General features: G+C 50.5%; 2 protein-coding genes across 3 annotated transcripts in view; both read left to right on the top strand.

The window, feature by feature from the left end:
• The window catches only part of ODF2 (outer dense fiber of sperm tails 2), a 48,791-nt gene that overhangs the window by 13,167 nt on the left and 21,246 nt on the right, over nucleotides 1-14,378 (top strand). The window contains 4 exon segments of the mRNA XM_063635769.1: nucleotides 77-247; nucleotides 2,147-2,307; nucleotides 3,755-3,884; nucleotides 4,452-4,583. Of these exon segments, the coding sequence (XP_063491839.1) occupies nucleotides 77-247; nucleotides 2,147-2,307; nucleotides 3,755-3,884; nucleotides 4,452-4,583 (594 nt within the window).
• On the top strand, nucleotides 8,875-14,056 carry LOC134736149 (uncharacterized). 2 transcript variants are annotated; one of them, XM_063635896.1, is made up of 2 exons: nucleotides 8,875-12,943; nucleotides 13,376-14,056. In XM_063635896.1, exon 1 carries the CDS (start codon nucleotides 11,582-11,584, stop codon nucleotides 12,488-12,490), a length of 909 nt encoding a protein of 302 aa, XP_063491966.1. In that variant the 5' UTR covers nucleotides 8,875-11,581; the 3' UTR covers nucleotides 12,491-12,943; nucleotides 13,376-14,056. The 2 variants fall into 2 exon arrangements, with proteins under 2 accessions (XP_063491966.1, XP_063491965.1); XM_063635895.1 differs by having other exon boundaries at nucleotides 9,822-12,447; nucleotides 13,490-14,043.

The following is a 14,378-nucleotide window of genomic DNA, read 5'->3' as shown; positions in this document are numbered from 1 at the left end:
ATAAGCCTCCAGTGGTGGAACTCATGGTCAGGGTTCTGCCTTCTGAGTTCATATGTTTCTCCCTCCTCTACATCAGAATCCACCTCATTGCCTGGAGATCACGCCACCATCTTCAGAAAAGCTGGTCTCAGTGATGCGGTTAAGTGACCTCTCTACAGAAGATGATGACTCAGGTCACTGTAAAATGAACCGTTATGATAAGAAGATTGATAGTCTAATGAATGCGGTTGGTTGTCTGAAGTCTGAGGTGAGGGAGGTAGGGGGCTGGGATGGCTACTACCCTGAGGATGTGCAGGAGCACCCAGGTGGATTTCCTGCCTGGTCCCTCAGCCTGCCTCTGCAGGGTTGCCCCGGGCTTCAGGTGCCTGCCCCGGGAGGTAGCTGGGGCAGCATGGGATCCCATCCCACCAACAAGGGCCCTCTCTATTGAGCAAGTAGCTGTCCTGGTGCTCCACATGGGTGGTCCAATTTGAATTTTTATAACAGCATGTGAAGCCAGTGGTGTTACTGTCCTCATTATAGAGATGAAATACCTAGGAAACTAGGGCCTATGACTTCCACTTTATATAAAGTTTAACAAAAACAGGCCGGGCATGGTGGCTCACGCCTGTAATCCCAGCACTTTGGGAGGCCGAGGGAGGTGGATCACCTGAGGTCAGGAGTTTGAGACCAGCCTAACCAACATGGTGAAACCCTGTCTCTACTAAAAATACAAACAAAAATTAGCCAGGCGTGGTGGCGTGTGCCTGTAGTCTCAGCTACTCAGGAGGCTGAGGGTAGAATTGCTTGAACCCAGGAGCCAGAGATTGCAGTGAGCTGAGATTGTGCCATTGCACTCTAGCCTGGGCGACAGAGAGAGACTCTGTCTCAAAAAATACATATATATATATAAATAAAAAAAATTAACAAAAACAAAGCCCCAAAGAGGCCAAGGAAGTTTGTCCTAAGTTGCTGTGCTGTCTCTTGGGGTGGGATGGGGCAATGGAATTGGAAATAGAACCTGGAAGTCCAAGGCCCCCAACTAGGAAATTGGCAGAGTTGTCATTAAAATCCAGGCCTTAGGCTTGGATTGCTATCTCAGCATATGTCTTCACTGCTAACACGACCTGTGTCGTTAATCCTCCACCCTGTACTCGAGGTCCAGGGAACCTCCTGGAGAACCTAGGGCTGGCTGCCTGGCAATAGGCCCTTCTTGGCCAGGCACGGTGGCTCATGCCTATAATCCTAGCACTTTGGGAGACTGAGGAGGGCAGATCACTTGAGGTCAGGAGTTCAAGACCAGCCTGGCCAACATGGTGAAACCGCATCTCTACTAAAAATACAAAAATTTGCCAGGCACACGCCTGTAATCCCAGCTACTTGGGAGGCTGAGGCAGAAGAATCACTTGAACCCAGGAGGCAGAGGTTGCAGTGAGCTGAGATTGCACCGCTGCACTCCAGCCTGGATGACAGAGTGAGACCCTGTCTCAAAAGAAAAAAAAAAGCCCTTCTTCCCCTATAGCTTAAAGTGCAGAGCCTTTTTGTGACATCTCTCCTCCTATGGTGTGCCAGCCAAACCACGGTTTGCAACCTGGCTTCATTCCCAACCCACAAGTCACTGGGGCTCTCTGTACTGAGTTTCCTCATCTATAAAAAAAGAATCAGCATCTCCCAGGAGAGTCAGTCTTCATGGCAGTTAACTGAGATTGCACCCATAAGGCCCTGGCACGCAGCCTGTGTAGTTCCGAATTGGAAAGCCCCTTATTTTTTTGTTTTTGTTTTTTTTTGAGATGGAGTCTCGCTCTTGTTGCCCAGGCTGGAGTGCAGTGGGCACGATCTTGGCTCACTGCAACCTCTGGCTCCTGGGTTCAGGTGATTCTCTCCTGGCTCAGCTTCCAGAGTAGCTGGGATCACAGGCAAGCACCACCACATCTGGCTAATTTTTGTATTTTTAGTAGAGACGGGGTTTCACCATGTTGGTCAGGCTGGTCTTGAACTCCTGACCTCAAGTGACTTACCCACCTTGGCCTCCCAAAGTGCTGGGATTACAGGCGTGAGCCACCACGCCCGGCCGGGGCCTTATTTTGGTCCAAAGCATTGAGCCTAGCAATGTGGCATAGAGGAAGGACCTCCCCTCAGTGGCCCCTGCCTGGGTCCCCCTGCGCAGGTCAAGATGCAAAAGGGTGAGCGCCAGATGGCCAAAAGGTTCCTGGAGGAACGGAAGGAAGAGCTGGAGGAGGTGGCCCACGAACTGGCCGAGACTGAGCATGAGAACACGGTGCTGAGGCACAACATCGAGCGCATGAAGGAGGAGAAGGACTTCACCACGTAAGGCGGTGCCTGCCCTGCCCCTGCTGATCTATTCCTCCCTGCCAGGCTGCCCTGAGCCCTGGGCAATAATGGAAAGCAACGGAGGAGGTGGGCACAGGCACTGTGCCTGTGCCCTGGAGCCTGTTCAACAGTCACAGGGTTAATTACAGTTAATTACCTGGTCGTGCTTATGATTTGTACTATGAGGGAAAGGGAGGACCTCGTGGATTGTGGTGTGGGGCTGGGTAGCAGGGAACTGTTTCTGGAACAAGTGATATATAAGGGGCGTCCTGCAGGATGGTTGAGCGTTCGGCAGGTGGGTGCTAGGGAAGAAAGCACTACTCAGTGGGAACATCTTATGCAAAGACCCCAAGGTGGGAAGGTGTTTGTAGCTGAGAAATGGAAGGCAGGCCAGAGTGGGTGGGCAGAGGATAAGGCGGCCACACAGGTTGGCAGGGGGCCGGCTCTCAGCAGCCACTTTGAGGCATTGCATTGAGGGCATTTGGAAGCCATGGAAAGGATTTATTTTTATTTAATTAATTTATTTGGCTGGGCGCGGTGGCTCACACCTGTAATCCCAGCCCTTTGGGAGGCCAAGGCAGGCGAATCACAAGGTCAGGAGTTCGAGACCAGCCTGGCCAACATGGTGAAACCCTGTCTCTACTAAAAATACAAAAAATAAGCCGGGCGTCATGGCGGGCGCCTATAATCCTAGCTACTCTGGAGGCTGAGGCAGGAGAATTGCTTGATCCTGGGATGCATCTCAAAATTTTTGAGATGGAGTCTTGCTCTGTCATCCAGGCTGGAGTGCAGTGGCGTGATCTTGGCTCACTGCAATCTCCGCCTCCTTGACTAAAGCAATCCTCCTGCCTCAGCCTCCCAAGTAGCTGGAATTACAGGTGCCCACTACCATGCCCGGCTAACTTTTGTATTTTTAGTAGAGATGGGGTTTTACCTGTTGGGCCAGGCTGCTCTCGATAACACCTGATCTCAAGTGATCTGCCCGCCTCAGCTTCCCAAAGTGCTGGGATTACAGGCATTAGCCACTGTATCCAGCCTACAGCCATGGAAAAGCTTTAAAAGCAGGGAGGTGGCCTGACTAGCCTTGGCTCCAGCGTAGAGAGGAGGTAGAAGGGCTCAAAAGCGTATCTGAAGATGGTGGATAGGAGGGCGTGACAGTGGGGGGGTTGGCACAGAGATGACAATGGTGGCTGTTTGAGAGAAACAGGGCCACAGGTAGCTAATGTCTCCTGGTGTGGAGGCCCTGGTCTGGTGCCCAGGCAGATGTAACTTCTGGCCCTGGTCCTTTCTGAAGGCCACCCAGGTCAGAAGGGCTGTTCCTGCCCCCTCCCCCACTTTTCCCTGACCAGAGGTGAGCCCCCTAGGGCATTGTGAGGCAAGCCTTGGATCTCTGGGCATGTGGGGGCCTGGGAGGGCTCACAGAGCCCTGTCTTTCTGGCCCCAGACTTCAGAAGAAACACCTACAACAGGAGAAAGAGTGCCTCATGTCCAAGCTGGTGGAGGCGGAAATGGATGGGGCTGCGGCTGCCAAGCAGGTCATGGCCTTGAAGGATACCATCGGGAAGCTGAAAACGGTAGGTGGCAGGTGGGAGGACCCCAGCCATGGAACTGGCCCAGGGAGGGGGCAGCTGCAGGCTGGGCAGGGTCTTTACGCGTCATCAGGCAGACTTTATGACATCTTCAGGCTAGGGGAGGGCATGCTTAACTAGGCCCCCTCCCACCACTCTCACTTCCTAGTCCTTGACCCTTGAAGATGACCTCTGGTCACCAGGGCCTCTGAGGAGACCTCATCATGGGTCACCTGGGATCACAGTGAGTCAAGGCATATGGTTGATTCCTGCAGGTATCAGCCACCAGGTCTTGTCATCCTCCTTTGCTTCCTCCAGGAAGTCTGCCCTGACGGTGCTCACTCACACTGAGCCTTCCCACCCCTTTCTCCACCTTTGCTCGGAGCAGGCTTAGCTCCTGCTTGTCCCTTTAGGTCCACCGCTTCCAGGAAACCTTCCGTTGATCACCTTGGCACTGTACACAGCCTGGTTCTCCTTGTCTGGGCTTTCTGGCACTAGACCCCTTGAGTGCCCATGGGGCCTGCTTTTTCCCTTCTCCCCCCGCATTTATAAGACTGGCTGCTTGTCTTCCAGGAGAAACAAATGACCTGCACGGACATCAACACCCTGACAAGGCAGAAGGAACTTCTCCTGCAGAAGCTGAGCACATTTGAGGAGACCAACCGCACCCTCCGAGACCTCCTGAGGGAACAGCACTGCAAAGAGGTGAGCTCGGGGCCTGGCTCTGTCCCTCCAGCTCTGTATGCCCATCCTCTCTGAGCCTTTCTCCTTGTCTGTAAAAAGAAAATAAGATTGGTGCCCGACCTGAGAGGGCCTTAGAGAGATGTAATGAAATCGTTCACATGAAGTGCTTAGCACCCAGTAGATAAGTACCGTCTTAGATGGTGTTGAATCCAAGCCAGGCAGCACCGTAACGACCTTGAAAGTCAGGAGAGGGGCAGTGGGGAGTCAGGGAGGAGTTCAGCCCAGGGCAAAGAAAAGAGAGTTCCAGACCTGAGCTTTTTGTTGGGTAAGAGAATGATTAATGGCTGGCAGACACAAATCACGTGGTCTCGTTTTGTTTTCTTAAAATGTGTTCTCTGAAGGTGGACATGGTGGATCACTTGAGGTCAGGAGTTCGAGAACAGCCTGGCCAACATAGTGAAACCATCTCTACTAAAAATACAAAAATTAGGCTGAGCGCGGTGGATCACGCCTGTAATCCCAGCACTTTGGGAGGCCGAGGTGAGTGGATCACGAGGTCAGGAGTTCGAGACCAGCCTTGCCAATAGAGTGAAACTCCATCTCTACTAAAAAAAATACAAAAATTAGCCAGGTGTGGTGGCGTGCGCCTGTAATCCCAGCTACTCTGGAGGTTGAGGCAGGATAATTGCTTGAACCTGGGAGGTGGAGGTTGCAATGAGCTGGGATCGCACCACTGCACTCCAGCCTGGGTGACAGAGTGAGATTCCATCTTGGGAAAAAAAAAAATTAGCCAGGTGTGGTGGTGGGCGCCAGTAATCTCAGCTACTCGGGAGGCTGAGGCAGGAGAATTGTTTGAACCCAGGAGGCAGAGGCTGCAGTGAGCTGAGATTGTGCCACTGCACTCCAGCCTGGGCGACAGAGCGAGACTCCATCTCAAAAGAAAAAAACATTTTCTGGGCTGGGTGCAGTGGCTCATGCCTGTAATCCCAGCACTTTGGGAGGCCGAGGCGGGAGGATCACCTGTGGTCAGGAGTTTGAGACCTGCCTGGCCAACATGGTGAAACCCCATCTCTACTTGAAAAATACAAAAATGAACCTGGCATGGTGGCAGGCGCCTGTAATCCCAGCTACTCAGGAGGCTAAGGCAGGAGAATCACTTGAACCCAGGAGGTGGAGGTTGCAGTGAGCCAAGACTGTGCCATTGCACTCCAGCCTAGGGAACAAGAGCGAGACTTTGTCTGAAAAAAAAAAAAAAAAGTTGTCTGAACTTTATATGTTAGCAAATATAGTCGACCCTCTGTATCTGTGGGTTCTGCATTCGTGGATTCAGCCAACCTTGGATTGAAGATATTTGGAAAAAATTACATATTTACTGAACATGTATAGACTGTTTTTCTTGATATTATTCCCTGAATCATATAACAACTGTTTACATAGCATTTACCTTGTATGAGGTATTATAAATAATCTAGAGATGATTTAAAGTATATGGGAGGAGGTACATAGGTATATACAAATACTGTGCCATTTTATATCAGGGACTTGAGCATCTTTGGATTTTGGTATCCACAGAATGTCCTGGAACCAGTCCTCCATGAATACCAAGGGATGACTGTATTTCTTTTCTTATTTTGATAGTCAAATAAAAATTAATGATGTACAACATGTTTTGACATATGTACACAATGTAGAATGGCTAAGTCAAAGTAATCAACATATGCATTGCCTCACATACTAAGATATTTGTGGTGAAAACACTTAAAATTATCTCTTAGCAATTTTCAGGTATACACATCAGTAACTATAGTCACCATGTTGAACAATTTCTCCCTGTCTAACTGAAATCTTATATCCTTTGACCAATATTTCCCATTGCCCCCCAGTTCCATCTCTGGCAACCAGCATTCTGCTTCTGTGAGTTTGACTTCTTTTTTTTCTTTTTTGAGATGGAGTCTTGCTCTGTCACCCAGGCTGGAGTACAGTGGCGTGATCTCTGTTCACTACAACATCTGCCTCCTGGTTTCAAGTGATTCTCCTGCCTCAACCTCCCGAGTAGCTGGGACTACAGGCGTGCGCCACCATGCCCGGCTAATTTTTGTATTTTTAGTAGACCCGGGGTTTCACCATGTTGGCCAGGATGGTCTCAATCTCTTGACCTTGTGATCCGCTCGCCTCAGCCTCCCAAAGTGCTGGGATTACAGGTGTGAGCCACCGCGCCCGGCCGAGTTCGACTTCTTTAGGTTCCACATATAAATGAAGTCATGTGGTCTTTCTGTGCCTAGCTTATTTCACTGAGTATAATATCCTCTAGTTTTGTGCATGTTGTGAAAGGATTTCCTTTTTGAAGGCTCAGTAGTATTGCATTGTGTATCTCTACTGCGTTTTCTTCATTCATCTGTTGATGGACACTTAGGTTGATTCTGTATCTTGGCTATTGTGAATAATGATATATTAGCAAATATTTCAGAAAAGACTGACAGTATAAACGGTTGTCTCCTGCTTTGTTCTAAGCAAAGAGATGATAATAGTCTCAAAATGCCAGTGCTAATGAAATGGGACATTCTTCTTATTTTTGCTTTTTTTTTTTTGAGACCGAGTTTCATTCTTGTTGCCCAGGCTGGAGTGCAATGGCACGATCTTGGCTCACTGTAACCTCCACCTCCTAGGTTCAAGTGATTTTCCTGTCTCAGCCTCCCTAGTAGCTGGGATTATAGGTGCATGCCACCACACCCAGCTACTTTTTGTAGTTTTAGTAGAGACGGGGTTTCATCATATTGGTCAGGCTGGTCTCAAACTCCTGACCTCAGGTGATCCACCAGCCTCGGCCTCCCAAAGTGCTGTAATTACAGGCGTGAGCCACTGCAGCAAGCCCTGTTTTTTTGTTTGTTTTGTTTTGTTTTAACATTGTCAACCTTGTTTTTATCTTTATTTATTTATTTTTTTCTTGAGACACAGAGTCTTGCTCTGTCACCCTGGCTAGAGTGCAGTGGCACGATCTCGGCTCACTGCAACTTCTGCCTCCCGAGTTCAAGCGATTCTCCTGCCTCAGCCTCCTGAGCAGCTGGGACTACAGGCGCGTGCCACCATGCCTGGCTAATTTTTGTATTTTTAGTAGAGACGAGGTTTCACTGTGTTGCCCAGGCTGGTCTCGAACTCCTGAGCTCAGGCAATCTGCCCGCCTTGGCCTCCCAAAGTGCTGGGATTATAGGCATGAGCCACCACGCCTGGCCTTATCTTTAAAAATTAATATATTGGCCAGGTGCAGTGGTTCACGCCTGTAATCCCAGCACTTTGAGAGGCCAAGGCAGGTGGAACACTTGAGGTCAGGAGTTTGAGACCAGCTTGGCCAACATGGTGACACCCCGTCTGTACTAAAAATACAAAAATGTGATGGGTACCCATAATACCAACTACTGAGGAGGCTGAGGCAGGAGAATTGCTTGAACCCAGGAGGGGGAAGTTGCAGTGAGCCTAGATTGCACCACTATACTCCAGGCTGGGTGACAGAGCGAGACTCTGTCTCAAAAAAAAAAAAACCCATTAATATATAAAATAAGGCCAAGTGTGGTGGCTCACGCCTGTAATTCCCACACTCTGGGAGGCCGAGGTGGGAGAATTGCTTGAGGCCAGGAGTTTGAGACCAGCCTGGGCAACACAGTGAGACCTCATCTGTACAAAACATTTTATTTTTATTTATTTATTTATTTATTTATTTATTTATTTTTTTTTTTTTTGAGACAGAGTCTTGCTCTGTCGCCCAGGCTGGAGTGCAGTGGCGTGACCTTGGCTCACTGCAAGCTCTGCCTCCCGGGTTCACACCATTCTCCTGTCTCAGCCTCCCGAGTAGCTGGGACTACAGGCAGTCGCCACCATGCCCGGCTAATTTTTTTGTATTTTTGGTAGAGACGAGGTTTCACCGTGTTAGCCAGGATGGTCTCGATCTCCTGACCTTGTGATCCGCCCATCTCGGCCTCCCAAAGTGCTGGGATTACAGGCGTGAGCCACCGCGCCCGGCCTCAAAACATTTTAAATTTAGCCAGGTGTGGTGGCACACACCTATAGTCCTAGCTACTCGGGAGGCTGAGGTGGGAGGATTGCTTGAACCCTGGAGGTCAAGGCTACAGTGAGCTGAGATTGTGTCACTTACTCAGGCTGAGTGACAGAGTGAGACTGTCCCCCCCAAAAATTATATATATATATATATATATATAACAAGTAATGTAAAGTGGTATACTCACTGCCCAGCTTTTTTTTTTTTTTTTTTTGAGACGGAGTCTTGCTCTGTTGCCCAGGCTGGAGTGCAGTGGCACAATCTTGGCTGGCTGCAACTTTCCCGTCATGGGTTCAAGAGATTCTCCTGCCTCAGCCTCCCGAGCAGCTGGAATTACAGGTGCCACGCCCAGCTAATTTTTGTATTTTTAGTAGAGATGGGGTTTCACCATGTTGTCCAGCCTGGTCTCAAACTCCTGATCTCAGGTGATCCACCCGCCTCAGCCTCCCAAAGTGCTGGGATTACAGGCGTGGGCCATCACACCCAGCCACTCACTGCCCAGCTTTTAAAATAAGTGTCTACATAGTTGAATCCCTTTTGTGTGTCATTTGGCAATAACCTTGTCTCCCTCCCCTCAGAGGGAAGCTTTATTAATTTTTTTGTTTGTTTTGATACAGAGTCTCACTCTGTCACCCAGGCTGAAGTGGCACAATCTCAGCTCACTGCAACCTCTGCCTCCTGGGTTCAAGCGATTCTCCTTCCTCAACTTCCTGAGTAGCTGGGATTACAGGCGTGTTTGCATCACGACACCTGGCTAATTTTTTGTATTTTTAGTAAAGATAGGGTTTTGCTATGTTGGCCAGGTCTCGAACTCCTGACCTCAAGTGATCTGTCTGCCTCGGCTTCTGAAATTGGTGCACTCCAGCCTGGATGACAGAACCAGATACTATCTCAAAAAGGAAAGAAAGCCGGGACCGGGCGCGGTGGCTCAAGCCTGTAATCCCAGCACTTTGGGAGGCCGAGGCGGGCGGATCACGAGGTCAGGAGATCGAGACCACGGTGAAACCCCGTCTCTACTAAAAATACAAAAAAATTAGCTGGGCACGGTGGCGGGCGCCTGTAGTCCCAGCAACTCAGGAGGCTGAGGCAGGAGAATGGCGTGAACCCGGGAGGCGGAGCTTGCAGTGAGCCGAGATTGCGCCACTGCACTCCAGCCTGGGCAACAGAGTGAGACTCAGTCTCAAAAAAAAAAAAAAAGAAAGAAAGAAAGAAAGGCGGGCATGGTGGCTCACGCCTGTGATCCTAGCACTTTGGGAGGCTGAGGTGGGCAGATTGCCTGAGCTCAGGAGTTTGAGACCAGCCTGGGCAACACGGTGAAATCCCATCTCTACTAAAATACAAAAAATTAGCTGGCATGGTGGTACACTCCTGTAGTCCCAGCTACTCGGGAGGCTGAGGCAGGAGAATCGCTTGAACCCGGGAGGCAGAGGTTGCAGTGAGCCAAGATCACGCCACTGCACTCCAGCCTGGGTGACAGAGTGAGACTCCATCTCAAAAAGGAAAAAAAAAGCCTCTTGCTCTAGCCAGTTTTCTCCTTTTTTGGTTTCTTAGCATCTGTCATCCTGGAATCCCATCTTCAATTGGAGATGAAGGGTCAGCTAATTTGAATTCCCACCCAAAAGTGGTGTTTTGTGCTTAGTCCAGGCTCAGCTCCTTGGTGCCCATCTGTGCTCAGTGCTGCCTCACCATCTCGGTGCTTCCTGGGTAGTGCTCAGTGTGGTGGGGAACTGCTCTGGCTCTGGAGTCCGAGTCAGCTCCAGGGCCTAGTGCTGCCCCTTCCAGCTGTGTGGCCTCACTTGCCTTCACTTCTCCCAGCCTTGGTCTCCTCCTCTGTAAGATGGGGTGGTGATAGTGCATGGCTCTTAGAGTAGGGGGCTTTGTGAGTTCACACACATAGGATGGCAGAAGAGTTGGGCAGTGGTTTCAGTGCCCCAGGGGAGGCCTGGAGGGCAGTGAGAACAGCCTCAGGTTCTGCATCCGTGGCCAAGCCTTTTGTCCCATGTTCTTTGCCTCTTGTTGCCAGAGAAACCATAATACTATCTTTTATCAGTTCCTGGGTCCCCAGGAAACTTTGGGAACCAGAGAGCCCTTTTCTCTGGGCTTATGAAGGGGATCTGTGGGTCTGAGAGGGAAAGAGGGTGAACAAGATGTCCCTCCCTCAAGGGATACTTTGTTCAGGTGCCAAGGAAAAACAGGGACAGTCACAAAGACATACCCCAGTGAGAAAATGGGCCAGGGTGGGAGCAGGAAGTTCAGGCAAGAGGAAACCCAAATGGCTCATATGAGAGGATGCTAATCCTCACTGGTAATTAGAGAAGTGCAAATGAAACCAGCAGGAGTGCTGTTGGCAGATACTGGCAACAGAGGCAGAGGTTGGCTGCTGCCTGGTGCTGGTGAGTGCAGGGAAGTGAGTCCGCCCACGTCCTGCTTGTAGCCCGGTGAATTGGTGCAGGCATTTTGCAGGGCATTTCAGCCACAAATCTCAGACCTTCCGACCTGGCCATTCCTCTTCTTGGTATCATCCCTAGAGAGGCACTTTGTATATGCCCAGCAACATCTATTGCTGCAGTGTTTGTAGTTGCAAAACATGGGAACAGCCTCATTGTCCAGAGGTTGTGGGGAGAGGTTAAAAATGGCAATGGCATATTAGAGACACGGAGAGGTTCCAAATGCCATGGCATATTAGAGACAGAAAGCAGATCAGTGGTTGCTAGGGGCAGGAATGGGAGGGAATGGGAATGACTGCTTAATGGTACAGGGTTCCTTTTTTGGGTGATGAAAATGTTGTGGAGCTAGATAATGGTGATGGTTGTACAGTATTCTGAATGTACTAAATGCCTCTGAATTTTACGCTTAAAAATGGTTAGCCAGGTGTGGTGGCACACACCTGTGGTCCCAGCTACTGAGGAGGCTGAGGTGGGAGGATCACTTGAGTCCAGGATTTCAAGGTTGCAGTGAGCTATGATCCATGATCACAACATGCACTCCAGCTTGGGTGACAGAGCTACACTGTGTCTCTAAAAGAAATAAAAAGGTTAACCCTTCCTTCCTTCCTTCCTTCCTTCCTTCCTTCCTTCCTTCCTTTCTTTCTTTCTTTCTTTCTGTTTTTTTATTTTTTTTTGTTGTTGTTGTTTTTGTTTTTTTTTTTCTTTTTTCTTTTTTCTTTCTCTTTCTTTCTTTCTTTCTTTCTTCTTTCTTTCCTTTCTTTCCTTCCTGTCTTTCTTTTCTTTTCTTTTTCTTTTCTTTTCTTTTCTTTTCTTTTCTTTTCTTTTCTTTTCTTTTCTTTTCTTTTCTTTTCTTTCTTTCTTTCTTTCTTTCTTTCTTTCTTTCTTTCTTTCTCCTTCCTTCCTTCCTTCCTTCCTTCCTTCCTTCCTTCCTTCCTTCCTTCCTTCCTTCCTCTTTCTTTCTCTTTCCTTTCTTTCCTTTCGTTCTTTCTTTCTTTCCCTCTGTTGCCCGGGCTGGAGTATACTCGGCACACTGCAGACTCTCTGCCTCCGGCTCCCGTGATTCTCCTGCCTCGGCCTGCGGGCTGCCTGGGATTGCGGGCGCGCGCCACCACCCCTGCCTGCTTTTCGTCCTTTGGCTGGAGGCGCGGTTTCGCCATGTTGGCCAGGCTGATCTCCAGCTCCTGACCTCGAGTGGTCTGCCCGCCTCGGCCTCCCGAGGTGCTGGGACTGCAGACGGAGTCTCGCTCACTCGGTGCTCGGTGTTGCCTGGGCTGGAGTGCGGTGCCGTGGTCTTGGCTCGCTGCAGCCTCCGCCTCCCAGCCGCCTGCCTTGGCCTCCCAGGGTGCTGGGATTGCAGCCTCTGCCCGGCCGCCGCCCCGTCTGGGAGGTGCGGAGCGTCTCTGCCTGGCCGCCCATTGTCTGGGATGTGAGGAGCGCCTCTGCCCGGCCGCCCCGTCTAGGAGGTGAGGAGCGCCTCTGCCCGGCCGCCCATCGTCTGGGATGTGAGGAGCGCCTCTGCCCAGCCGCCCATCGTCTGGGATGTGAGGAGCGCCTCTTCCCGGCCGCCCCGTGTGGGAAGTGAGGAGCACCTCTGCCCGGCCGCCCCGTCTGGGAAGAAGTGAGGAGCCTGTCTGCCTGGCTGCCCCGTCTGGGAAGTGAGGAACACCTCTGCCCGGCTGCCCTGTCTGGGAAGTGAGGAGCGCCTCTGCCCGCCGCCCATCATCTGGGAAGAAGTGAGGAGCGCCTCTGCCCGGCCGCCCCGTCTGGGAAGTGAGGAGCGCCTCTGCCCGGCCGCCCATGGTCTGGGAAGTGAGGAGCGCCTCTGCCCGGCCGCTCCATCTGGGAAGTGAGGAGCACCTCTGCCCGGCCGCCCCGTCTGGGAAGTGAAGAGCGCCTCTGCCCGGCTGCCCCGTCTGGGAAGAAGTGAGGAGCGCCTCTGCCCGGCCGCCCATCGTCTGGGAAGTGAGGAGCGCCTCCGCCTGGCCGCCCCGTCTGGGAAGTGAGGAGCGCCTCTGCCCGGCCGCCCATCGTCTGGGAAGCGAGGAGCGCCTCTGCCCGGCCGCCCATCGTCTGGGAAGCGAGGAGCACCTCTGCCCGGCAGCCCCGTCTGGGAAGAAATGAGGAGCGTCTCTGCCCGGCCGCCCCGTCTGGGAAGTGAGGAGCGCCTCTGCCCGGCCGCCCCGTCTGGGAAGTGAGGAGCCCCTCTGCCCGGCCGCCCATCGTCTGGGAAGTGAGGAGCGCCTCTGCCCGGCCGCCCCGTCTGGGAAGTGAGGAGCGCCTCTGCCCGGCCGCCACCCCGTCTACACCCCGTCTAGGAAGTGAGGAGCATCTCTGCCCGGCCGCCCTGTCTGGGAAGTGAGGAGCGTCTCTGCCCGGTCACCCCGTCTGGGATGTGGGGAATGCCTCTGCCCGACTGCCCCATCTGGGAGGTCTACCACGGAGGCCAGACGCAATGTGGGGGCTGGACGTGGTGGCTCACGCCTGTGGTCCCAGCACTCTGGGAGGCTGAGGCAGGTTGATCACTTGAGGCTAGGAGTTAGACACCAGCCTGGCCAACATGGCGAAACATATGAAAAATACAACAGACAAACCAACCAACCAACCCAGCGACAACAAAACAGGTCTACCCTGGAGTCATACTCTAATTTTTTCTATTTTCCTCCCTTTCTGATCCTTTATCCCACTTGCTTTTTCTTCCTCTTCCTTCTGCTTCTTCTTTGTCAAATAGAGGATTGAGTTATTATCATTGATCCATACAAAGTCCCTCTCTCATTTATTTTCTTTAATTCCCACCCCCCATTTCTATTCCCCGTCTTCCCATGTGCAACCTTCCTAATATGTTTTATATGCATCTTTTTGTTTGTATGTATTTTTAGAAAATGTTTATTGTTTTGTGTGCAAAAAAATTAATAAAAAAAGACAAAAAAAGAAATAAAAAGGTTAAAATGACAAGTTTTATGTTACATATACTTTACCACAATTTTTAAAAGTTAATAATGGAATATACCAAAGCCATTTAATTGTACACTTTATTTTTTCTTCTAGCTTTGTTGAGGTATATTTGACAAACAGAAGTAGTATACATTTTAAGATTTTCATCGTGATGATTTGATACCCATGTACATTGTAAAGTGACCACCTCAATCAAGCTGATTAACACATCCATCACATCACATAGTTACCTTTTTTTGTGTGTGTGGTGACAACACTTAAGATCTCCTAGCAGATTTCAAGTATATAATACATCATTAATTATAGTCACCATGCTGTACACTTTAAATGGTGTTCAAATTTATATCTCAATAAAGCTGTTTTTAA

The sequence above is a fragment of the Symphalangus syndactylus genome, chromosome 3, assembly GCF_028878055.3.
Source record: "Symphalangus syndactylus isolate Jambi chromosome 3, NHGRI_mSymSyn1-v2.1_pri, whole genome shotgun sequence".
In the NCBI taxonomy this organism is placed as follows: domain Eukaryota; kingdom Metazoa; phylum Chordata; class Mammalia; order Primates; family Hylobatidae; genus Symphalangus; species Symphalangus syndactylus.
Note: the sequence above shows the minus strand (reverse complement) of the source record. Positions and strands in the feature narration are given on the sequence as shown.

Excerpts from the sequence above, each read along its gene's own strand:
- LOC134736149 (XM_063635895.1), top strand. The coding sequence starts at position 11,582 with ATGATCACAACATGCACTCCAGCTTGGGTGACAGAGCTACACTGTGTC. Across the intron at positions 12,448-13,489 it reads GCCGCCGCCCCGTCTGGGAG|GTCTACCACGGAGGCCAGAC; the intron begins GTGCGGAGCGTC and ends CCCATCTGGGAG.